This window comes from Heliconius melpomene, chromosome 20, assembly GCF_056956725.1.
Source record: "Heliconius melpomene rosina isolate 202511_hmr_F chromosome 20, ASM5695672v1, whole genome shotgun sequence".
In the NCBI taxonomy this organism is placed as follows: Eukaryota; Metazoa; Arthropoda; class Insecta; order Lepidoptera; family Nymphalidae; genus Heliconius; species Heliconius melpomene.
Window position 1 is genome coordinate 14,306,532 of NC_140408.1, and position 27,149 is coordinate 14,333,680.

Sequence of the window (27,149 nt, forward strand, 5' to 3'; positions counted from 1 at the left end):
GTAGAGAGGAAGATTGGATATTGTATGAACAAATTAAAATAAATTATTATTCGATTGTTTCTTGTTATAATTTATTTCATGGTACTTTATAATTATGTATGTTACATATAAAGATTATGTAATTTTTAATATTTTAAACAATTTCTGTATACTTTTACCATAAACTATACCATAGACAATTACAAAAATATAATCAAAAATAAAATTAAAAATATTAAATTTAATAAAATTTATATTACGTTTAAATTACTTTTTTCTTGATAAATAAAAAAACGAAATTATTAACTTCATAAAGGATGAACAGTTACAACTTAAGCCTTACAATTGTATGTATTTAAAAATAACAAATTAGTCAATTTAGTCATTTTGAAATATCGACTTCATTTATATTATGTATATATATTTTGACATGAGACCGTTCGGTTGTGCATTTCCTATTTGTAATCACAAATTGTGTTAAATGCATTACGAAACTAATGTAACAACAATTGTATAACATAAAACAATTAACCTTGCAATAATGGCGTTGAACGCCGTTGCGGAAGAATATTTTCGTTCAATGAACCCTTTGGCTTCAAAAATACATGAAGATATACAAGAAACTAAGAATTCCTACGAAAATATATGGGATACTCTCACGGAAAAGGAAAAGGTATGTTAAATTTTTGTATCTTTATTAAAAGTTAAATTTTAATTTATATTTTTTGTATGAGTCATAATATTTTAATTACTTTCTATATAAAGGCTTATTGCTGATATGTTGTAAATGAAACGTAATTAAATTAATTTACACATATTAAATTACTACATAACTATATTAATTAAACTCTTTTATATAATTGACCGTGTTATAAAACTATAAATAAAAAATAAAAAGATTTAAAGAATTGGTATTAATATTTAATGTTAATTTAAACATTTTTATAATGCTATTCCACATTTAAAAAAGAAAAATACTTATTTAGAAAATATATATAAAACATTTGAAAGTAATGAGACTTAATCTTGTGCCTCTAGGAAACTGTTCAAGTGTTCCAATCACAAACTAATGGTTTATTAGTCTAATTTTTTTTCTAAATAAGTTGAAAATTTTATTTATAAATGGCACAATAATTTGCATTAGTAGAGGCTAGTCATGATGCAGCGGGACATATGACTGTAAAGAGAACAGGTTGTGGATTTATTTCCCACTTGAGGAAATGAAATATTTATTATTTTCATTACTTCGGTCTGGTGACAAAACAAAGTGCAAGAGCTATTACAGCCAAAAAAGAAAAAGAAGTCTTAATGAGAACACAGTGTCCTAATAGCTTCCTAGGTTACCCCTGCCAAGCCTGCTATGTATGGGATACAGTGTAAAGCTAAACAAACAAAACCTAATTAATAAGAAAAAAAATATATTTTCAGGCTGAAATAATAAACGAATCAATAATAAAACCAGAAATAGTATTAAAATATGCTTTATTAGACACATTAGAATTTGATATAAACAATCCACCTGTCCGTAAAGACAATTTAATGTCTTTTTTTGGACATGAGCATGGCTTGAGAATGATACAAGATGAAAATACATCATATCGAGATGAGCATTCAGCTCCTTTCTTATATCAAACCAAAAGTCAGTTAAACCTATGTATTTTAACTGAACATAGGGTGTCAAAAGATGCTAAATGTACATCACCTCCACCAATTATGACAGAATTAGCATTATCCCATTCTAAAGTGGTAAATGAATTGAAAAATGCATTAAAATCTCATGATGTATTAAAAAGTACTTATAAAGATAAAGAATCTCGTGATAATCGAGAACCTATGTCGCCTACAGGTTTTATAAGTAAATTTATGGGAAATTTTAAGAATAAAGATGAAGAAAGAGAATGTTTAATGCCAATTTTACCGCAAACTCAGATTGTTGCTTCTTCAGAAAACTTTTTTAGAACTAACTTCAAGAATAATCAAAATGAAAGTAAATATGAAAGAGATTATAGAAGCAGTATTGTCAAATCTAATAGTGGTAAGTTTTACTTTTTTTTTAATATCAGTGATTTCTAACTGTATATGGAATCTCCATAGTGAAATAAATTGTTTTCATTTTCCTACCACTGCACTATATACAATGTCTTGAGTTCGATTAGAAAAGGAAAAATGGAGTGGCTTAACACTACATTAGGTTCTTTCTGACTACCGTATTGTGTGCGGGATACAGTGTGAAGCTAAAAAAATATATATGTATTCTACTATTTTTATTTTTGTTCTTTGTCCCTATGGTCAAAGAGAAATATTACATGACATATTCTAAGTGCAAGAGGTGACTCTGATCGCTAGTTACGCTGATAGGTTACTGCAGCCTATGGCCTTCCTTGATAAAAGGACTATCCAACACTAAAATGTTTTTTCAATTATATCTAGTAGTTCCTGATATTAGTGTGTTCGACCAAACAAAGTCATCAGTATATAATATTAGTATAGATTTACCTAGTTATTTCTTTACATTATCTTTGTATGTTAGAATTATGTATATTAGAATTGAATGGTCCATGCAAAGTGGATGTAACAACAGGAAACAATTATAATAATTTATGAACATACATTTGCAGCTAATAAATATTAAACTGGTTGTTAGATCTTTTTTGTTATTTTTCAAGCTATATTGTGCTATATTATGTTTTATTATTTTAAATATAAAGAATTTGTGTTTTTTAATTGATTTTATTAAAGCAGTGGTGACGCGTTTGAAATCGGACGTTTGTGTTTGTACACCACAAGCGTCCGATATCATACGCGTCGGTTTTGAATTCGACTCCCACTCGCTTCCTCCCTCTGGTAATGAGACAAAGCGCGGCGTTAAGTTACAACACACTATGCCTCAAGAATTAAAAAAGAAATCATTCCCCTGAATGAGAATCGAACCCACAACCATCACCTTAAATGTGTCACGATGACCTCATATATTATATCGTTATGTTCGAATTGGGAAATATTGGGTGCTGAAGGGCGGAACTCAACGCTGCGCCTTGTCCAACCAACGCTGTAACGAAATTATGTAATTTTATGTATTATCAATCCTCCTAATGGGAATCGAACCCACAAATAAGTGTGTCGGGATGACATAATATATATTTCCACATCTATCGCTAACATTCTAAAAATAACCTAATATCATAATGGTTTGTTTTGTTATTATTATTCAATTAGTCATTGTGTATTGTTTTATAACATGCGTCCCACGTACAGATAGAGACAAGAGATTGTTTGTTTGAGAGTATTTTGATTTTTGAAGTTTTCTAAATGCAAAACGCGGCGCTGAGTTCCGCCACTCAGCGTATGTTGCCTGCAGAACTGCGGGAAAAGTGGGGTACGGAAATGTAAAAATGCGAGAAGTATAATAATTGTGATTAGTATATGAAAACATACAATATTCGTTATTTTGTAAGTGGATACAAAAACATTTATATTTCCTCACCTAGATACATATATATAAATATATGTATATGTTAATCGGAACCTAATTAAATTAATATATTATATGAACGGCATTGAGAGACGATATGAGCGCGATGGTCGAGAGTTCCATTTCCATTCAGGGGGGCGATAATCCCGCATAATGCAAGGTGGGCAGAGGCAACCTGGAGCAACTTTGTTTCTCATTAGACGCCCCACTATGTATTTAAAATAATTTCCATCCCTCGCTCTTCGTTGGGTCCCTCCACCCCACAGGCTGTGCTACTAAACTGAACAGAATTTGGAGAACAAAATGTATCAAATGCTCAAGATATTGAGTAAATATTATATTCTTCGAATGAAAAATCCAGTCTGGTCAATACAATTAAGATTACACAAGATGTTGACAGATTATTTTGTAACATATGTAACTATTTACTTAAAAAACTAGTTTTAAAATAAAATTATCATTTAATTAATTAATCTAAATATTTAATTATCTATATTGGTTTCTTTCATCTTCAAACGTCTCCACGCATATGGCAGGTAGGTGAAGGTAAAACTTCTACGACTAACTTTAAAGCTTTTTAGGGTTCCGTGTTTCAAAAGAAAAAATGGAACCCTTATAGGAACGTATTGCGAATGTAGTTGTAATAATTTCTTTGGACAAATATGGATCAGTGATTAATGTCAATTACAGTAATAAATTTCCAGAAGAATCATTAACCAATATAAAGAAAGTGATTTATATATAATTATTATTTATTAAGTAATGATTATAACGTGTATTCAGTTAAATATTCATATAGTAATTAATTATATTAATATACTGGAGGCCGAGATATTAGGTGATAATTTATTTTTATATCTCCGGCCCGGTAAAGAAGCAAAGCGACGAGTTCCGCCCCTCAAGATGCAATGCGAATCCATTCCCATTGTCATATAATAATATTTTACTAGTGCAAGATTGGACTGAGACCAAACCGCGACCATGATGTTTGTTTAAGTACAGTCAGCTATAAATTCAGGTTATGTTCTTAGTCACTGTTATATAAACATTACAAATTGAGTGTTTCTAACATTATACAATCATGTTTACCTGTACCTAACGGTTTTAGATGAGTAACTCATAAGTTTAATTTTACTTGTTAATCTTATTTGAGAAATCTCGATGTATTTTTAATTAAAAATAAAATTTGTCGGAACCTTTTTTTATTTTTTATATATATTCAGCGATTATTCGAAGACGTCGTGGGGCGTCTGCGGCACCCCTTTTAATCCGGCGCCCCTGGGCCGTCGCCCAACCTCGCCCTACCCTAACGCTACTTTGTATCACTAATGTACTTACAAAAAACCATTTTTTATTTTTTCCAGATCTTTCAGAAGAAAACCGTGGCCTTCTCTCCTCTAGTCAGGCATCATCAGGCACAGATTTCCAGTCAACAGAAACTCTGACAGAAACGTGTAGCACTTTACCGAAAACCGGATTCGACTTTTTGGACAATTGGTAAAGATGTTGCCCAATTTGTTGCAAAATTTTGATGATATTTTCCCATTTTTTTCTTTTGTGTAAAATTAAAAAAAAGTGGTGTATTTTTGAATGCATCAATGTTTCAAATTGTTATTTTTATTTTTTTTAAGTCAGTATATTCGTTGGAAGTAAAATCTAAATTATTTACAAGATATTGTACATTTTGAATGCTTTATGCGGGATACAGCGTAAAAGTGAAGTGAAGTTAGAAAATCTTGTTTCTTCTAATCTTCTTTGACAATTAAGACGTCGTTATGACTTGACTTGACGAGTTAATGACGTATGAAATAGGTCATTTTAATTTGTATTATGTCAAGTAACAGTCAAGGTCTCTTGTGTTTTAGAAGAATGGGTAAAATTAAACAAACAAGTTTATGTGAAAAATCTCATTTAAATATATAGATTAGCATAAAAAAATATAATAAAAAATGCATCAAACTTATCAATAAGAATGAAAATAATTATCATATATTACTATAACCACCGATTTTCTTACATTTTACAGTATTGAGTGTGTTTTTGTGTGTTTCAAATAAATGCTAACGACATAAATAAGTTGTAACAAACGTATAAGAATTTCGACGTAGCTCACTGGATAAGAACGTACGGCTCAGTGCTCAGAGCGCTCGAACGGTGTCCAAGAGGCGCGGGTTCAAATCTCATTATGTTTAAATTATTATACGTTTCCGAAAAAAGTTTCTCTTTTTTCATACACGAATTTTTCAATCTTGAATATTACTAATTATTAATTAAGTAATTTGTTTTAATTTTATACAGTGTGTTGTAATTTTATAAGTATATAGGTTGTGTTGAAATGTTACGAGAACGGAATTACTTTGAATATTCATATCAAACGAATGATAATTTTTATTAATTATGTAATTATTTTCCTCGGAATATTACTTTATTTGAAAACAATATAAAAATAGTAATTTATACATTATTCAATATATGAATTACATTAAAGTTAATGTAAGAATGGATTTCTTTAAATTCAGTACTATTTCAACAGGTGATATTTGAAATTATTGTTAAATGATATTTGTTTATATAATAATTTTGTTGAGGCCGGCTGTTTATAAACTCGGTGGTTGGGTTCGATACACCAGCCACTAGCTCTCATTAAAAAAAAGCGGCGTTGAGTTCCACCACTCAACCCGCATTGGCTAAATTTGAGCAGAAAGTAGAAGCAGGAGAGTGAGTGTGTCCTACCAACGGGATACAGCTAGCGTAGGAATAGGGGGTTCCGTGCCTACCCCTGAAATTTTACTGATAAAAAAATAACCCTAAAAAAATGAAATAAAAAATCTTCACACGAACATATCTGTTCAAAGGTAAAGTCCAGACTCGCCTGAAAAATCTCTGATACGCCCCATGGATATAACAAAATATCAGCAAAAACTAAAATATATTTTCTTGCTTTATATTGTTATGCTTTTTTTATTACTATATTATCTACAAATACTCATTAGGCGAATTTTCTTTTTTGAAGATGTCACTTGTTTTTAAAAATGTTTAATTTTAAAATTATCATAAAAATATGTTCTCAATAAAGACTGCTTACGTTAAGATTTTGTGAATTATTTCATTACAAATATATATTATAATTTTATGAATGTGTTTAAATTTTCATTACAACTTTTCAATATTATAAAAAGTAAATAAAATAATAATATAAAAATTCAGTATTCAAATAAAAAAGATTAAACGCACATTTTTTTTTATGAAAAAAATATAGATAATTGACTTCTTAATATTTGTACTATTTTCAAATACATTTATATAAAAAGTGTGAAAGTAACGCTTATTATAAAGAACTTTAATGATTTAATTCATATAAAAAATAAAATAAAATGTTAGTTAATTCATTTATAAATATTATTCACAAAATAAAATTATTTTAAATTAGAATTATGTATAAATAAAATGAGTTTTTTTTTCAGTTTAATTATATATAGATATATGTATTTTTCTTCATATTTGTTTTTACTGTGAAAGTGTGGAATAAATAAATAATTTAATTTATTGTTCTTTCAAAGACCACTGTTTAACTGCATTTATTTTTTGTATCTGTATTACTCGATTGTGCTATTAATGTAATAAAGCTGTTCACAATTTAAATCTATTTTTTTTTGTTCATATGAAAGTTTCTTCATTATAATGAGTTTTAACCAAACGGGCTTGCCAACTTATATCTACTTGACAACTGGTTACACTCAAGGAGGGGCACAGGGGTGCGACTGTAAACTCAACCGTTGTGTGTTCGATTTCCACTCGGGGGGGAGTAGTGTCTAATATTTTTGCTGTGGTAACAAGGCAAAGTGTGCCGTTCGCGCGGTCGTTTTCGCCACTCAACGCACAATGGCTCGAGAATTCGGCATAAACTGTTGAAAATAATGTTTTAATGAGACTTGACTCAACACTAATAATGTTACGATCCGCAAAAATTAGGAAGCTGTTCCATTGTGGCTTCAGAACATGTTCCAATTTTCGTTCTGGTTCCGACAAATTCTCAAATATCTGCCGTACCACTGAAAATCGGCTAACATACATGGGGGTGAAATGGATAGGTACTGGGGACCTCTACCCATAGACCATCCATTGCGTTACATCCTGTAGGTATATATTATGGGTATTAGCTTATTATTATTTCGGAATGAGTGATATTATCATCACAAAATACGATTGTAATATAGTGTTAAAACACTCCGTCCTCTTCCGTTTTTAGTGACAGAATAACTTTTTTTTATCACATCTCGGTCAGCATCGCCCCCGCAGTTATTGCCAATCAGACACTGCCCCACTGCACCTTGATGGCCTCAATCAACGTGATAGCTTCTTATCAATAATATATAATACTAGCGGACGCGCGCAGCTTCGCTTGCGTATTTAGGGGTGAATTCTAATAACCCATGAAACATGTGTTCAATGAAATATTTTTAAGAGTCTAAATTTCAAATTTTATAAAAATCGGTGGCGATATAAAGATTTTTCCATACAAACTTTCAACCCCTTATTTTCACCCTTAGGGGGTGAATTCTAGAAAACCATGAAACACACGTACAATTAAATATTTTTAAGAGTCTAAATATGAAATTTAATAAAAATCGGTGGCGATTTAAGAATTTTTCCATACAAACTTTCCACCCCTTATTTGCACCCTTAGGGGGAGAATTCTAGAAAACGACGAAACACGTGTTCAATTAAATATTTTTAAGAATCTAAATTTAATTTTTTATAAAAATCGGTGCCGATTTAAAATTTTTTCCATACAAACTTTGAACCCCTATTTGACCCCTTTTGGGTTAAAATTTTTCAAAATCCCTTCTAAGTGGAAGTCCAGATTATGAAAGTAAACATTTGTCCAAATTTCACGTTTCTACGCACAGCGGTTACGGCTGTGCGTGCGTCTTACCTCAGTCAGTGAGGACAAGTCCTTTTATATATATAGATTACAATTATATTTTTGTTTTTTCATGACTTTTTCAAATAACATAAAAATTACAATCAAACCACGGCTGACCAGTAACTTATATAAAAAGTCTTCATTTTATTTTCTATACCTATAGCAACTTAATTGATCAATTGCAGTTCCGCTATCTTGCGGTGTAATAAAAGGTACTCTGAATGGTCAAATTTGAAGTCGTGCTTAGGATTCTTTGGGTCGTCATTGTCATACCACTCTTTCAATTTTTTCACCGTATCCTCCACAATAAGGTGCACATTTTCTTTGGCTGTTACTATGTGTTCATCGGGGAAGGTTGACACCAAGTCTGCCATAGCAGAGAAGAAACTGTGTATATGAGTCTTATCGTTCTTCCTGATGGGCGGAGAGTTTCTGCGTTTCCGTCTCACAATTCTTTTATTATTTACTTCTATATATTTCTTTAAAGGCTCAATACATTTCCATTGGCTCATTGAAGGTATATCTATCTTAAATTTCTTTGGTGAAAATGATCTGGTATTGTGGGTGGTAGCTTGCCTTCCTGTCTCAACTTGTTGTGGGTTAATCTTTCCTGCCTCACTGAGCATCGATATCGGATTGTCCAAACTGATTTCTGTCAAACTCGATCTCCTGTATGCTTCTTCTTCATCCAGCGACGAGGACTCGTAGTCTGTGCCACATCTTCTAAAATCCATATTCGCACGTTCGGACGTACGTTGTCCTCTTGTTTTTCTTGTTCTGTGCATCGGTAGGTCGTCGCTGATGTCATCAAAGATGTTTAAGTCTACGTTGGAGAGAGAACCTTCCGTATCATTTAAACATTCCTCAATAGCACTCTCCTCAGCATGAGACAATGGTGTCTCGTCGCCGTCATTGTCAGAACAACCAGTCACGTCGCTACCAGTCACATCGCTATCTCTTGTATTTTGTCGCTGCATTTCATTTTCCGTTTTCTGTAATTCGAGGATAAGAGCATCGAGATCGATCCATTTTGTATTGACTCGGTCCATTTTGTATGTGTAGTACCTATTGTCGTATTTTATAACTGAAACAAATTACTTGATTTACATAAATAAGTTCATTTAATCCACATATGAGTACTTATAGGTATAGACATCCTTTATCTACGCCGTTAAAAGCAAATAACAGATGTATTAAAATGTATTGAATTTATTTTAAAACATTTCAACACGTCAACAGTAAGCACAATGCAACCACAAAATATTTTAAAATATAAATATACCACAAGTTAGGCAGTGATGTTTAATAAAAACATAAATTATATTCGTATTTAAAATGCAACACGTACCGGAATTTCCAGACGCAATATATGCAAAGTGTGTGACATATCGTTATCTTCGCTATAAGCACAGTTGAACGTGCGCGTGCGCAGCGCCGATACGATTGTTACTGAAGCTTTACTTCTGTGTTCTGTCATTCCTATATTTAGCCGTTCATGGTAAACAAGGCACCTAAATAATAAGTTAGTAAGTGTGAGTTTTCCTCACAGGCAGCCACATAGTGGTTGCATTTTTCTAGGGATAGAGTACCATATGCTCCACCCCTATGGCACTCAGTTCCTATGGCACTACATTTTTTTTTTTATTTTAGATTTTATTATTATTAACAAATATATATGTATAAAAATATCTGTGATAAGTATTGTATAAAATTAAAAATGTTAAAAAGAATACCTACTCGTTTAGGTGTCGTTTGGTCTTAGGACAGATACCAAATACGTTATCAGATTTTAAAAGTAAATAAATGCATGTGGGAGTAGGACAGCCGCTGCGTCATTTATATTAAGTGACGTCATCGTGACGCACTCCTTGTCTGTGGGTCCAAACCTCATTTGGGTTATGAAACTTATTTAAGCTATCTTTTATTTCTCGGTCTAGGTCATTGGTTTTAAAATGGAGAAATAGTAAGTCTAGATTTTATTTTTAATTATAAATTAATATTTATTTTAGGGTTCCGTACTTTTTAAGGAAAAAAGAACCCTTATAACTTTCTTGTCCATGCGTCTGTCTATGTGTCTGTCAAGAGCCTTTATCTCAGGAATGTTTGGAGATGGAACGATGGAGTTTTTTGGAACGCTCGAAGCGCTATAAATCAAGAACTGAACTGATATCGAGTTGAAATCCAAACCATATACAGTATACTCAGATCTACAGTACTTTCACTTGATTTCCTGAAAAAAAAACTTTTTCTACATTTACAAAGCACTTTCGGTTGACCTGGAACTATGAAATTTTGCAGCTAGCATCTACAGGTAGTACTTGTTCAGAAAAATGAAATGTAACATAATCGTTAAATTCTCAAATATAATAGCCTTGCCTTAAAAGGGGCATAATTTCGTATCAAAGCCGCCATTTCTTATTATTTTTATCATATTAATTTCTGACGAATTCCGGAGTCAGGGGTGGAATTTAACGCCGTGATACTAGAGTGAAGCAAATGAAAATAAAAGCATTTAAACGTAAACATTGCAAGTGAGAATATTCACAGCTTTCGTTCGTGTCTACAGTGCGCCTCGACGGCCTCAATTTGGTTAAATGTTTTTCTTCTGCATTTATTTCAACATAAAAAAATTAATTATTTTAACTTACTTAATACATACATTAAATAAAAAACATAAAAATTTGAACGTAGCGAGATTTGAAGACAACAAGCTATAAAAATTCTTATATGATTTTACTATATAATAACGATTTTACCATGTATAAGTATCGCTTTTCATACTCATTGTAACCAATTGTAAAATGAGACAAATCTATACTTATATACGCTCTCATCTCAGGAACTACTAGTTTGATTTGAAAATATTTTTTTTTGATAAATGGACTATTCATTTATCATGACATTAATCATGAGCCTTGAGTATAGCCTTATAAATTTGAATGAAAGAGGAAACTGAAAAATAAAACAATAAAAGCAATAATCAAACAGTTTATTCCTACGAAATTTAAACATACATATAATACAGCCAATTCCTTATAACATATATAAATCTTGAGATTTACTTAAGATTTCCAATCATGTCTTAAGATCTATCTTAAGATATCTTCTTAATATCCTGAGATCAACATTCCTTTCTCCACTTGATCAGCTTTATCTTTGCCCACTAACATTTCTATGAGTTTCAGACCGAACCAATATGCTGTGCCTGGGCCCTAAGAATAAAGGAAAAAATCATAAATTTCTACTTAAAAAACAATTTTATAAACTATTTAGAGTCATTATAAAATGGGGTGGAATAGTGTCTCTCTGTAAACGCAATGATTGCCGGAGCGATTCCCACTTGGTGAAATAAATTATTTAATTTTTCATCCGGTAACTGTTGAGTTGTCACTCAACATGCAGACTCACAAATTAGTTGGTGCATGCATGGGGAACAGAGTGTCTTAACACTAGGTTTCCTTTGCCTACCCTGCTATACGCAAGATACAGCGTAACGCTACAAAAGTAATTCATTGAGTTTTCCACAATTTCTAACATTGCATGAATAATAATAATAGATTAATAATACACATATAATATAAACAATTAATATAAAAAATATAAAGAAAGCACTTTTCCCACTAGCAACACTTACTCTACTAGTAACAATGTTGCCATCAACAACAACTCTTTCTCCTTCCACATATTTATAATCTCCTGTTATTTTATCTTTGGTCGACGGGTATGATGTTATTTGCTTGTTTTTAGCCACACCGTGCGCTACAAAAGCCGTTGGCGCTGAAAACAAATAATAGAAATACGAATAATAATTGAGACCGTGGTGGCGCAGTGGCAAAGGCATGCGACTGTAGACGCGATAGTTGTGGGTCGATTCCTATTTGAGATAATGAAATACCTAACAGTTTCGTTCTGACCACGGAACAAAGAGAAGCGAACAATTAGTGTGTTTAATGTACTGTAAGCGCAATAATTGTAGATTCAATTCTTGCAAACAAAACATATAAAAAACATTGAGGCCGCCGTGGCGCAGTGTGATTGTAAACGCTACGGCCATGTGTTCAATATTTCTCTACTCGGGGAATAAAAATATCTCCATCTCCTCTCTTTTTTATTAAATTATTTCAACGACACTTAAAATCATCGGAATATCTATATTTTATAACTAACCGGCACATATAGCCGCCACAATTTTACCACTATTCTCGTGTTCCTTTAGTAATGAACCCACTACCTCCGACTTGGAGAGCCGTTCCGAGCCTTCTAGACCACCTGGTAGTATTACCTTAGAGGAAAAAACGATCATAAAAATAATAAAATAGAAATTAGAGGCCATAGTGGCGCAGGGACACATGCGAGCGACTGCAAACCCGACGGTTGTAGGTTCGATTACCCCTTCAAAGAATGTAATAATTATATATTTACATTTCCTTGCTCTGGTAATGAGGCAAAGCGCGGCGTGGAGTTCACGTCACGTCATGTCTCATCCCCTTACTTAACAAGCAATGACTCGAGATTTCGACGCAAAGCAAAACTGTCTTAAAACTAGTTTCTCAGGTTCCAGGTACCCCAGGTTTCTATGTGTGGGATACAGCATAAAACTGTAATAAAAAGACAATTTTAAAACACTAAATAAAATAATGCGTGAGGCCGGTAGCGGCGCAGGAGCACAAAACAAAAGGGGCAAAAAGGTGTTACTGTAAAATTTACTGGTTATGGATTCAATCTCCAGTCGAGGAATGAAATATTTATTTACGTTTCTTCGCTTTCATATCGAGGCAAAACGCGGCGTTGAGTTCCGTCACTCAACAAGCACTGCCTCGAAAAATCGGCGGAAAACAAAAGTGTCTTAATAGGAATGATGTGTCATAATACTAAGTTCCCATGTTCCCTCTGCCTGCTCATGTCCTGCTGTGTGCGGCAGACTAAATAAAATAAAAGTAAACTTACAGCATCATATTGAGGTTTCTCAGCCAATGCATCATTCAGCGACTTATCAGGAACTAAAGTGATCTGACGGGAACATAGAACAGGTGCGTCACCATCTAGACCAGCTATTGTTACAGTTATCTGTAAATATATACACAAACAATTGAGGTAATTATATTGCAGAAGTGCCGTGTCGCTAAGAGGGAAGGTAAACAAAACGGTTGTAGATTTGATTCCCAATTGGAGAAATATATTATATAATATTTTCATTTCCTTATTCTGGTAACAAGAAAAAGCGCTGCTACTAAATGTATAATGTGTCAAACATAACAGTCAGTTATTCCATTTGACCATACAATCAAAGCTCCAAGTAAAGTTGGCTGGCTGCATAAAAATGAGATCCCATTAGACATAGAAAATTACAGACCAATTAGTATACTAGCAAGTATCTATGAACAATTTTCTGCTATATTACTATAAAGGCAATCAAAGTGTCACAACCAAGAGAACCAGCTGAATTTTGAGCAGGTTTCAACACAACAGGTAGCATTAGACCATGACATAGAAAAATACAGAGAATTCACTAGATCTCTGTATGTGGATTCTCTAAAATTCATTGACACGAAACACTTTCATTGGGAAAAAGAAAAGTTGGCCGACTCTACAAAAGATGGTTACAAATAGGGTACACGCAAAGAGGGTGTTGAGTCAAATAATACTAACACTATTAATAAGTTAACTTTAAATGAATAGTAATACTGCTAACAACATTTGAAATATAAATTAGATTTGGGTTAAAAGGCTCTATTATTATATAAATAAGAATAATGATTTTTTTACCCCAGCTCGTCTAAGCATATCAACTGTGATGACGGTTTCCATTTCCTCAGCACCCTGAGCAAGAATCATTAAAGCTGATTTCGACATTTTGCAAGATGAGTATAATCTGAAAATTCGTACAAATAAATAAAATATTGTTAATTGAATAATGATTATAATGAATTATTGTTAATTGAATTATATAATGTTGTTGCTGTGATGTAGTGTAAAAGCCTCTGAGACTGTAAGCCCAAAGGCTTGTGAGTTTCATCCTCCCTGAGGGGAATTGTTATAAATTGCAGGTCTTCGCCCTAAACAATAAAAAAATGTCTTAAATTTAAAGATCAAAAAGTTATACAAATACAATGTAAATGTTGTAAGTCATAATTATAGCACTCTATTTTTAATGAACCTTGATAAGAATTGATATAATTTCAACAATATTAGTTATTTGCATTGGAGTATTTTATTAAAGCTTCTGGTAAGTTATTTGGTAAAATTTGATTCAATTCATAATTCATCAGCATTGTGTATATGTAATATTTATAATATTTCCGGACATGTTGATGTGAGATGTTTGTTCAACCAAACAAATTCTTCAACTTTACAACATTAGTATATAAATATAGATAAATCCAAGCATTGATCTTATAGCTAACCATCATTATAATGAGATACAATATGTTGCCAATTCCCTATATTTATGAATATATACTATTTTTGTATATGATATACTTTTAGTATATCAATTACAATAAGTATTTATAGTAACTCGTTAGGAGTATTATTTATAAAATATATCAAAGGAAATATAAATATATTCAAATAAAAAACCGATAAAGATTTATAGTTAAATAGAAAACAACCATAAAATCGAGTAAATTGAAACAAATACTTACTTAATTTGTTGTTGAAAGGATTTTGTATAATATTGTAACGACAGTAATTTTTTTGACAAATCTTTAGAGTTAAAATAAATATTTTTAGCTTGGCGGATAAACATAAATTCAGCGGTACCGATACTTAAAATTAAATGTCAACGTTCAAGGTTAAAAAATACTTTGCTCGGAATATTCGATTATTATATAATTTAAGTCACTGGCAACACTTTTGAAAGCCAACAGTTTAATTAATAATTCACTTCATTAAAATATCGTAATTACTGTAGTAACAATATTTTATGTGAAGTGAATTATTGAGTACATACACATCAAAAAAATATTTTATCAATTTTTTGCTATATTGCTACAAAAAAGTAATTTATATTTCTTTAAATAAGTAGGTATTAACATAATGTTTGCTATACATATAAATATGTATGATGAAACTAAATTTTTAAAAAATATATATACGGCATTCACTCACAACTATACGGTATTTATTGGTTTAAACTGTAAGTAACATAATATTTTTATTTTTTAAGTGGCAACACTTTTTTTTTCTTCAATAAGTAGCAACATTTAAACAATAGACAAAACGACAGATGTTCGTTGACGGCGCTCTACTATTTATGTCTAGCTTCCTTTCTTTTACTCGCTAACGTCAAACGAACAAAAAAATATATATCTTTTTTGTTTTATTACTTTCAAGTATAATCTTGACCTTTAATTGTGAATCATGTAATTTTATTATCCTGCTACCTTTTGGCTTTTTCTTATATTTTTTAGTGATTATTTTATGTTATTAATAAATGTAAATAACATTGTTAGGTTAGGTTCTGTACGTTAAAAAATAGATTTAGGTTTAGAGTTAGTAATTCAAATTATATTAAAATGAATATGGATTTTGTGAAACGAGAAGAAAGCAATTTAATAGATGAAGAGAATTATAAAATTTATATGGAGAGTGTAAGTAAATTTTTAATTTTGTTTGCAATTTAAAAAGTTTTAAAGTGATTACTGCAAAATTTATTATTTTAAAAATTGTTTAATATAAATGCTTATTTTTGTTTCTATTATAGTATAAAGGTTACCCATTTTGATACAAAAATATAAATATATATATATTGTTAAGTTGAAAAAGTTTTAAAATATAAGATATCATACATACATCTTACAACTATCAAGGTCATGAAAAGGCCAGTTAAAGATTTATATTAATATATATTTTATTTTTTTATGTGACATATATAACATATATTGAAAATATTTTTATGTTTCTTACTTTATTGATAGGTATTATGTCACTATTATAAAAAAAAAAAACACAAAGATAACAAATTGTTATTTAAACTATTATATAAAGAATATAAACTGAGTTTTTTTATCAAACAATTACATTTTTATTATAGTTATTGCAGTTTATTAGGTAATATTATGATTCTATAAAATCAATTTAGTTTAATTTAAAATATTAGTATCAATACTTTTATAAAAATAAAAAATCATTTGAAGGTATTATGGTGTAATGAGAACTTATTGCAATATGTGTTGTGAGTTTGACGAAATGTCTGTGCGTTTGGTTATAGAAAGTGCAAGTGCAGGATGTGAAGTAAAAACAAAAATAAAGTCAAATGATTTTTAGCTTGATCAATAAAGGACCTGTGTTAAGAAACTTTCATTACTAATTTTCTCCTTTTAGAGACAATTCATGTTAGCTGGCTGAATTCATACTGTATGTTACTGGATGGAAGATATGCAATAATTTATCACTTATATCTAAGTAGAGAAAGGATAATCTTAATTCTAGGTTCATTCTATGTAGGATAAAAAGCTGAAAAAATATTAGGATTACATAATAAAATTGTAACTTAAGTTGTAACTGTTATAATGAAAAGATAACTGCTGAGTTTGTCACTGGCTCTTTTCTGCAGAGCTGGCCCCCAAGCCAATGACAGTTAATTTGATCATTCAAAAGTGATTGTATTGTATGTTTTTAACAATATTTAGAATTTAATTAAAAGAAAAAATATATATCACAAAATATAATACATATAATATAAAAAAAACCTTTGACCAAAGAGCTTTAAAGTCATTCCCAGATAATTAAAATGATAAGAAGTATAATTTTTTTTAATACAAAACAATAATGCCTAAGCGTGTACTCTCCACATGTCTATTTTAGTTTATCTGTTGGATACAATACAGATTAGATAAAATATTAATTCAACAACATTGTTACTATGCCTAAAAGATTATGTCAGATAACAATTTAATTGGTTTGTAAGATGAATTGTGTGTTTTCTTTGGTAAAGTGGCCCAAGTTAAATATTGGAAGAAAAAAGAAAAAAAGCATAGATTATTAATTGTAAAATAATTTAAAGATAAGATTGTAGAAAAAGTTGTTTGTGCAATATTAGATATTCTTTTTTTTTACACTTTCCCTGTATTTGATACTGTAGAATATTACTATATTGAATTCTTGATATATGGCGTTTCGAAAATATTATTATATTAGAGTACACTGTAATTTGACACTTGAATTTAAGTTAACTTATTCTTTAAGATATTTTCTTTTACGTTTAACTTGACACCATTTTTAATAAGTGTAAAATGTGATCTATCACAAAATTGTGAAGAATATAATGCAATTATAATTTTAACAGTATAATGAATTTGTGGTGGATGACGGATTTTGTCTAATTATGCTGGGAAAATACCTTTCAATAATTTTAAAAGTTCAAAGATTTTTTCTTAATGATTTTGTTCCTATTAACTAATTTTATTTCTGATTTATTTATTTATTTTTATGACTTTCTAATACTACATAATAAGTAGTTTGCTTTCAAAGTAAACATTGATTTTTAAAAATTATGTGTGTCTTACACACCTTCGCAATTAAGATACTTCCCTTCCCCACCTTTATCTGAATTCTCCAGGCTTTGACTGTGGAGGGGCGGAATTCAACGTCCCGCTTTGTCTTGTTACCAGAGTGAGGAAATGAAACTATTAAATATTATATTTATTGGAGTCGGAATCGACCCTACAATCTGTCACGTTTTCAATGGCATTCTGGTGTCCCTGTGCCACGACTGCTCTCACAAAAAAGTATATTTTTGATATATATTCACTAAATTTAAATAGGAGATATGTCACTTTAACTGTGGGACTCCAAATATAAGACGTACGCCAAATTAGCATTATCGTCTAAGACTGATAAAGAAATTATCGATTTTTGTATTCATATGGATTATCTAAAGGAAAATGATTTTTTAGTTGTCAATAGATAGTCGTTTAATTAGTGTTTTATTAAATAATTTATTACGTGTACAATATTGTGAATTGAAAGTTATAAAGAAACAGTTTTGTGTAAATTAAGAATAAATATAATGTATCAGGTACAAAAATTTTTAGAATTTCAAGAAATATTTAAGAACATCTAATAATTAAAACACTTAAACATCACCTAGTGTGGTGGAACTGCAATGTGCTTTGTCTACTAGAGCGAATAAATAGGCATTCCTTTGATTAAAGATCGAAGTCACAACCATTACAGGGTTTACTATTAAACTATGTCTGTGTTAATTTGGTGGAATTTGAAAATAATTTAAGCGTTTTTTCTTTTTACAGATGCAAAAATCCCACCAAATGGATACCACAGATTATCAACATACCGCCATATCGATGGAACAGCTACACCAAGCGATGCAATCCTCACTAAATAACAGCACATTAGTTCATAATTTTCAATTGCCTATATCACCGCGACAAATGTCCACATTGATGCTGAAAACTAACCATTTGACACGTTCTCTAAATTTTAATGAACTACCAGCGCATTTGACGAAAAATTTGACCATGGATATGGAGCTCATTTCTGTACCTAATGAATTACAGCAAAATTTAAGGCATGATGATATATTAACTCAGAATTTGACTAGGAATTTGGACTTGACGATGGCCAGAAATTTAAACGAAATAGATCTTCACAATGGTCTCCTTCACGAACAGGAGTTGAGGATGGCAGAAATGAATCAAAATTTACGATTAAATGACATTCCGCAAAATATTAATCGAGACATGCAACAAGAGTTAGTCAATGAAATCGATCTTTCGCATTTGAGTCGCCACAACATAGAAAATGATATTATTTTAAATCAAGAAGAATCTAGAAGGAATCTTTCTGTTCAAAATTCTGTTGACAATCATTTGATAGAACAGCATATAGCGCAGCGTTTAGAACAAAACATGGCTTTGCGTTTAGACCAAAATCTGGATAGATTAGACCAGACATTTAGTCAACGGTTAGATCAAACTTTGGCCCAAAGATTAGATCAAACTTTGGCACAAAGATTAGATCAAAGTTTAGCCCAAAGATTGGATCAAACGTTGGCGCAGCGTTTGGATCACAGGATATTCAATTCAGGTGTAATACACGAACAGAAATTAGACCAAAATGAGCATTTGTTTCCAATGCCCTGCCATATAAAGTCCGAACAAGATGACGACGGTTACTTCTATGAGAATATAAATCAAGGCTTAAATAATGGTGGAATTAATGGTGAGTTACTTTTGTAAACATTTTTTAGTACTAGTCAATTTGGTCAACGAGACGTGGCCGCTTTGAACGTTTGCCTATTGTCCACGTGCTGTCGGGTAGAAAATAATTATCAAATAAAATTTGTGTAGCTATCTAAAGATAACTTCAGGGCGACTATGACTAGTCGATCGTCGAGTGTAGTTTCTTTCACAACATGGATTGTTTCCTATTCATTTTTAAGATTTTAGGCTGTTAATAAATTTTGTATTATGTATCGTATCATATGTATTTATGTCAGAAGTTATCTGAGCGGGAAAGTAAAAAAAATGGGGTAAAACTAAAATCCAAGGCTATTTATTTGTTACCCCTGTTATTAATGACCCACAATGACATCATTGTCATTGTTTTAAATTTCTTACATAATATTGTTTTAATGAAATTATATTATGATTATATTATATTAAGATTAAAATATTTTTGTCTTTAATATTTATTGTATTAAGAAACATATTATTATTTTTTTTTCGCATAGTGACCATGTCTATTTTCGACCATAATGTGAATAAGAAACGACATAATACTTGTATGCTAAATTATTTTAGACACTTTTGACCTTTTCTAACCTGTCTAAAATATTCATACAAGGCAATTAAACAAGTGTTAGCTTAGAAATATTAAATATATGTGTATCCTTAAAGAGCATTATATTGAAACTGGCTTTTAGTTTCTTTTTTTTTAATAAATATGTCTTAAGTCGATATGAACTATGCTGGCATTTAGTTTTTTATTATTTATTGTGGGATTTATATTTGCCTTTATAAATTATAATGTAAGGGATAATTATCATAATATCTTCGCTCTAGTAACAAGACAAAGCCCTGCATTGAGATCAACCACTCACTACACAAATTTTGCGGAAAATGTCTTAAGGTTGGGTTCTCTCTGTCTATTTTGCTATATGCAAGACATAGGGCGTGTAATAAAATACTCATGTTTTTATTTTTTAGGAGAAATCACTCAACAGACGGACCACACTCAGCCGAACACAAATATCCATGAACAAATATATCCTATATATAACAATCATATGGCAGTACCAGCTTTAAATCCAATAGATCTATATTCCCGCCAACAAAATTACGTACAAAATCACGTCGACATTTTCCGAGAAAATCCCCAAAATTTAGTAATGCACAGAGATTTTGATAACACAAGTCCTTATACGGAGGATTTAAAAAAAGGAAGACAAGATGAGAAAAAAGATAAAATTGAAGAACCAAAAGAAAATTTGAAACCGACAGATCAAAATAAAATGTTTTATGAATATACTAATGATTATGTGATTGCTGAAAAAAATGAAAACCATTCTAGTTCACATAACAAAATGGCGGAAGAACTGACTATGAACATAAAAGGTGAATATGTTTGCTATAAATGCAATGATATATTTCCTTCAAAGAGAGTGTTAAAATCTCACGCAAAAACTTGTGAGAACGGTGAAAATAATGATTTAGAAAAACTCGGAAAGTTCAGTTGTAGCCAATGCGCATATAGATGTCAATCGCCGGCCATTTTAAAAATACACGAAAGAACTCACACAGGGGAGAAACCCTACGCGTGTACCTTCTGTGATTATAAATCGGGACAAAAAAATAATGTGGCCAAACATATTCTGGTTCATATGAAGCAGAAACCCTTTGCATGTAGATACTGTGAATACCGTTGTGCCCAAAAGAATAATTTAGTTGTTCATGAGAGAACCCATACTGGCTACAAACCCTTTGCTTGCCCATTTTGTGATTATAGAACTGTTCAGAAACCCAATCTGGTTAAACATATGTACCTACACACAGATCAGAAACCATTCAGTTGTGATATATGTAATTATAGATGCGTTCAAAAAACTAATTTGACTAAACATAAGCAAAGGCATATAAATGAAAAAGATGGCGACAAATTAGACATTAAAAATCAAATAAAACCGTATAAGCCAAGACAAAAGTCCGTGAAATGTCCACAATGTTCATACCGTTGTGTTCAAAAGTCGAGTTTGGAAAAACATTTACAGTTTAAACATTTATTGAAAAGTGATGAAATTAGTGATGCGGGACTCAATTTGATGAAAAATGACGAAATAAATGATGTAGGACTCAATCTAATGAAAAGTGATGAAATAAGTGATGAAACTATTCATAATTTAAGTGTGAAAAAAGGTGATGAATTTGTTAGTGATAAAATTGAATTGTCATTAGAGTCATAGTATATAAAAAAAATGGATTTTTGTTTTTTCTTTTTGATTTTATTTCTAATTGTTTTCATACATTTTGTATGGAATGGTGCAACTTTGCTAGTTAGTTTGGTGTGTGCGTGATTTATTTTGTACTTAGTTTAAGGTTTTTAATGCTCTCTTATATTTTAATTATTTTTTTGTATAGATTTAATTTTTTTGTTTGATTAAACCAGGGATAACTAAGCCAGTGATTAATTTTTATTTTTTTTTTATAATTTAAGCATATTTTAATGAATTACTGTCACAACTTTTTTTATATATGTACAGAGCTTACGATGTCAAAATTAAAAGCTAGTCAAATTCTATGACTTTGAAAAATATTGTTAATATCTAAAGCCTGGAGCTAATTTAATATTTTTTTATGAACAAAATTATATTCGGAAATTTTTTTTTTGTTTCTATTTTGCTAATTGAACTCAAATAATAATAAATAAATGCAAATAATATACACAGATTAAAAAGTCAATTACTTGTGTTTTTATTAATGATTAATCATAATTGAATGAACAGAGACAATAATTAAAAAAATAGAATTCCTTCATATTCTGTCATCACATATTGCAATGCTTTTTTTATAATTTGATTTTAAATTATATATAATTTGATTGAAAATTATTATTATAATTTTGTATAGATTATTCAAAAACCTTTTAAAACATCAATTTTGTGGGGCTTTTTTATATTTTTGTGTCTGTTTACTTTTTCATTTTGTCTCAGGACAGTTGCTATATAATGTGACCCACGATTTTTTATCTGTATTATGTCAAATATTTTTAAAAAAATACAACACTATTTTATTAGTTTTATAAGATAAAAAATGTTATAATAGTTATTTGAGTTCTTTTTATCATTGCACATCTCTTGTACTTATTTTATTTCTGTACGAGTATATACATTGAATAATATTTTTATTAATATTAAGTATTTATCATGTGTAAAAGAAATATAAATTTAAAAAAGGTCTTTATGTTATATAAAAATGTTGTCATTGCTTGATAAAGATAATTAATGGGAAGTAGATTGAGTGACGAGAAGTGTTCAAGAGATGTGATGTGATATGTGAAAACACTAGGCTCTTTCTGCCTGTTTGCTAAATATAGAAAGCAAAAATAAAGAAAAAAATGGATGAATATAAAATGTTAGTTGTGTTAATCATTAATTAACTTATATCTCAAAAAAAATAAATTTAATTAAAATTAAATTGTGGGTTAGACTACTTTTGCACACTTGGTTAATTGTAATTTAATAAAAGGGTTGTGTTTTATAACGGAATACAAAAATATTGTAAAATCGGGTAATTTTTTTTTTTGCAGTAATTTAATTATATAATGTGAAGCGAAATATTGAAAATCTTAATAAACTAAGAAAAAAAATGTTTAATGAAATACCTACCTAGTAAGTTCTTATTATGTAATATGGTGAAAAAAATAACAATGGTTTTATAATACTTTATAAAATAAAATATATATTAAAATAAATAAAAACATTTTGACATTTTTAAAATTTGTAAATTACGTTTTTTCACTTTTCGATTAATTTTTTGTTTAGTTTTTTAACTAAGAAATTAATTGTAAATGCCTGTAGGCTGTGATGGTATTTCCATAACTACTGTTACCAAGAGATTTTAATGTACCTTAAATTTACATCACTCGAGGATGTGTATGGGCGAAGGTTATTGTCACATATTTTTTTGATTTTCAATAGAAATAAATGTACTTTAGTTTTTTTGTGAAAAAGATCTACAATTTACTACCTATATTCTAACTATAAAAATTATCTAAAAGTTGTGCAATACAAGAGCACTTGTAAGCTCTAGAAATCTTTCTGTATCTTGAATATTTTTTGTAGTTTATTCCTATTGACTGTTGACTGTTTAGAGTGCTTAAATTAATAAATTATTAAATACAAAAAAAAATGTAAAATGTGAGATTAAGATGTTCAATCAAACAAGCTTTAGTTATAATAAGTATAGATTTTTTTTGTGTTAAAACAATATTAAAACTGTTATGAAACAAACTTCTACAATTAAATGTTCTTGGAGTTCAAATATTATGACATATACTTTTATCCATACATGTCTTCACTTGTCTTTATGTTTTAGGCTGAATATAGGAGGTTCAATCTCAGTTGTAGTAATTTTTGTTCTCTGCATGTGTGAAATGTGATATTGTATAATTCCTTATAAAGTATTAGGTGTGATCATGAAAAAATAAATTAAAAAGATAAATTTGAGATGTCGTTTCTTTAAGTAACAAGGTTACTAAAGCGCGGGGTTCAGTTACGCAATGGGCAAATCTCGAAAACTGGGCACTTGTATGTCTCAACATAAGGCCCCTCTGCCTCCCCTGCTATGTATGAGATACACTGTGAAACTAATAACAAATATAATACAATTCATATTATGCCTTTGTATTCCCTTTATTCAGCCTAATATATAAAGATAGATTAAGAATAATTTGTAAGATTTCTAGTGATATTATTTTAATGTTAATCTTTTGTAATTTTCTTTTATAATTAAATGCCGCTTACCAAAGTGTTTTTTTGTTTATTTTAATTCCATTTATAGTTCTAGTTTTTAGCTACCAAAACAAACAAATTATTCAGCTTTATAATATTAATAGATAATAGGTTAGTATAAGGGTCATCATAGTGTAGTGTGGATATGAATTTCACTTAATATTTAAACGGTAACGGTGTGACGGTAATCGCGTCGGTTGTGGGTCTGATCCCTACAGGAGGAAATGAAATATTAATTTAAATTAATATTTTAATTTCTTTGCTCTGGTTTCAACAAGCAATGCTTCCAGAATTTGGCGGAAAATTGAAAACGGAATGTCTTAACACTAGGTAATAGAGGGATAGGCCGAAGAGGTTACATGATTATATTTGACATAGGTAATTGGTAGCGTTTGATAGGTAGTTCGGTCCCAAATCCGTATAATTGAGGGCAGGGCAGGAAACGAGTTTAATTATTAATATTGGTGTTTCTCTTCACGCTAAAGATTGCGTTAGAATTTATCTTTTGTGCAAATTTAATATTAGCTCTGCAAGAGAATAGATCATAAAAATATTAAGAAGCACTGCTATACTTGACTTATTCTTTAAAAATAATTATATAAAAAACATTATAATTAAACGAGTTTTAAACAGCTTACATCTTTTTTATATTTAAAACATCATATTTGAAAATATTATTTATAATGTTTATATAATACAAGATGAAAATAATTTCAAATTATTAAAATATTAGAAAGTTATAAGATATATTTTAATTTTATATATTATCTGTTCAACGATAGATGTCACTTACTGAAGTTTCTGCTATTCAATTGCAGATGGCGTAAGTATACGACTATAAATAGTTTTTTAAAATGTTAAACAATTAAATTACAACGTGCAGCGAAATAAGCTGAAACAAGTAAAGACACTCTGTTTCCATCCACTCCAATTATCAAGATATTCATTGTGCGCTAAGTCACGGAACATAACGCCGCGCTTTGTCTATCAGAGCAGAGAAATGAAAGTAATTTAAATAAAACAAATCTCCTAGGTGAGTTAAAAATAATAATTAAAATTATTTTATTTTATTTGGTCTTTGTGACAAAGCATGGTGTTCGGTTTGACCACTCATCAGGCAATGTGGAAATGGAATGGAATATGGAGAACGGAGAATAAGAGAATAAGAATATGGAATATGGAGTTTATCTAACTACCTAATATGGTATATGTGGGATCTGGGATGAGATGCTATTAACCAGTGGCGTAGCTAGGGGGGTGCGAGCGGTGCGGTCGCACCAGGCACCAAAAGGAAAGGGGCATCAAAGTCGACGATTTTTTTTTTAAAGGTAGCCAATGTCACATTTTAGTGTCTGACACTTGATCTACGTGACAGTAGAAGACACTTTGGTTTTTTTTTTTAGACCTTAGACCATTTTAAAGGGCATCAAGTCCCCTAAGCCGCACCGGGCAGCAAATACCCTAGCTACGCTATTGCTATTAACACTGCACAAAAGAAATCCTATTCTATATAATTGAAACCGTCCTCACCGTAACCGTAAGTTGTGTGACTGTCAACGTGACGGTTGTGGGTTCGATTCCCACTCGGGGGAACGAATTATTTTCATTTCCTTGCTTTAGTAAAAAGAGAAAAACTGGTATTTTTAGGAATTGTCACCTCGCAATATCTCAAAAATTCTGCGAAAATTAAGGGAATCAAATAAAAAAAACTACTATTTTTAATAGGAACCTTCTGTTCAATATTTGAATCCGCGCTCATCACGTGCAGTCGTTAGTTACCCTTTAAAACTGCTTCACGGTAGCATCCTATTAAAAAGATTTAATATATCTTTTAATCTAATTTAATAATCATAACTTATTACTTTAAACCAGTTAGTTATATTTTAAATATAATATCCGTGTAATTTGTCATTATAGTTTACATAAAATAAAAAATCTGCTGCCCTTTCATTTATATAATGATTATTATAGCATATACATATTATAAAGCTAAAACTGAGTTTGTTTGTACGAGCACGATAATCTCAGGAACTACTGGTTCGAATTGAAAAATCTTTGTGTCGGATAGTCCATACTTCATTTAACTTCAAAATTCGAATGTGTAGAGTGCATTCTAATTTTAATTGGACTTGTTTTACGGCGTTGAGCTCCACCATGCAATATAGCCTTAAAAATTTTGGAAATTACAGAACGCAAGTGCCTTAATGGGAACCAAATGGTCGTAACGCTCGGTTCCCAGGTCCCCTCTGCCTATCTTGATACCCTGTTACATGTCGATTATAGCGTATAGTTAAAAAAAACCAGACGAACCAGACAAAGCCGCCGGTAGGTAAAAGTTGGTATTAGGTAAGGTGGAGATAAGTAACTACTTTTTAGACGCTAATCTAACGCAATGTTAGTTTCCATGAAATCGATGTGAATGTACAATATAGTGCTTGAAGGAATGAAGAAGAATTTAGGCCGTATTTTATACACAACAATAGTAACAACGGTAAGTAATTACTTTGAAAGATTTTTTGTTCTCTAAGGCAGTACTTAAATTCAGTAAATTATTAATTAAGAGAAATTATTAATATAAAGTATATATTTTTATATATATCATATTTTAGTAATATTTTATCTAAATACGTTTAAATAACACTCCTTTCAATTAATTAATAATCAAAAAGGCGCCCCTCCTTAATCTGTGACAAATTTTTAAACGCGAGACTAATTTGACAATAGTCGCGTGTTCCCGCCAAAATCTCTGTCAACTGTCAACCGCACGCGGCAATATTTTATTTTATTTCTTTTTTAAATTA

General features: G+C 30.4%; 4 protein-coding genes across 6 annotated transcripts in view; 2 read left to right on the top strand and 2 right to left on the bottom strand.

Annotated features, from left to right (window-relative positions):
* Positions 1-270: 270 nt before the first annotated feature.
* LOC146528151 (uncharacterized) lies at positions 271-6,584 on the top strand. Of its 2 annotated transcripts, XM_085204412.1 has the most exons (4): positions 271-652; positions 1,408-2,014; positions 4,816-4,948; positions 6,307-6,584. In XM_085204412.1, the coding sequence occupies exons 1-4, from the start codon at positions 521-523 to the stop codon at positions 6,308-6,310; spliced, it is 876 nt and encodes a 291-aa protein (XP_085060538.1). In that variant the 5' UTR covers positions 271-520; the 3' UTR covers positions 6,311-6,584. The 2 variants fall into 2 exon arrangements, with proteins under 2 accessions (XP_085060538.1, XP_085060537.1); XM_085204411.1 differs by having other exon boundaries at positions 275-652; positions 4,816-6,584.
* Positions 5,066-9,935, bottom strand: LOC146528152 (uncharacterized). The gene is made up of 2 exons (XM_085204410.1): positions 9,727-9,935; positions 5,066-9,462 (listed from the first exon to the last, which is right to left on the bottom strand). Exon 2 carries the CDS (start codon positions 9,425-9,427, stop codon positions 8,546-8,548), a length of 882 nt encoding a protein of 293 aa, XP_085060536.1. The 5' UTR covers positions 9,428-9,462; positions 9,727-9,935; the 3' UTR covers positions 5,066-8,545.
* Positions 9,936-11,351: 1,416 nt separating this feature from the next.
* Positions 11,352-27,149, bottom strand: part of LOC146528153 (protein dj-1beta-like) — a 33,861-nt gene continuing 18,063 nt past the window's right edge. The window contains exons 1-6 of one of the 2 annotated variants that reach the window (XM_085204413.1): positions 15,023-15,183; positions 14,145-14,250; positions 13,326-13,445; positions 12,546-12,660; positions 12,013-12,155; positions 11,352-11,590 (exon numbers count right to left, since the gene is read on the bottom strand). In XM_085204413.1, the coding sequence (XP_085060539.1) occupies positions 11,486-11,590; positions 12,013-12,155; positions 12,546-12,660; positions 13,326-13,445; positions 14,145-14,250; positions 15,023-15,126 (693 nt within the window). In that variant the 5' untranslated portion in view covers positions 15,127-15,183 and the 3' untranslated portion in view covers positions 11,352-11,485. Of the gene's footprint in view, positions 11,591-12,012; positions 12,156-12,545; positions 12,661-13,325; positions 13,446-14,144; positions 14,251-15,022; positions 15,184-27,149 lie in introns of those variants that run through there. The other variant, XM_085204415.1, reaches the window with a different exon arrangement.
* LOC146528154 (uncharacterized) lies at positions 15,620-24,367 on the top strand. The gene is made up of 3 exons (XM_085204942.1): positions 15,620-15,970; positions 18,632-19,562; positions 20,549-24,367. The coding sequence occupies exons 1-3, from the start codon at positions 15,896-15,898 to the stop codon at positions 21,799-21,801; spliced, it is 2,259 nt and encodes a 752-aa protein (XP_085061068.1). The 5' UTR covers positions 15,620-15,895; the 3' UTR covers positions 21,802-24,367.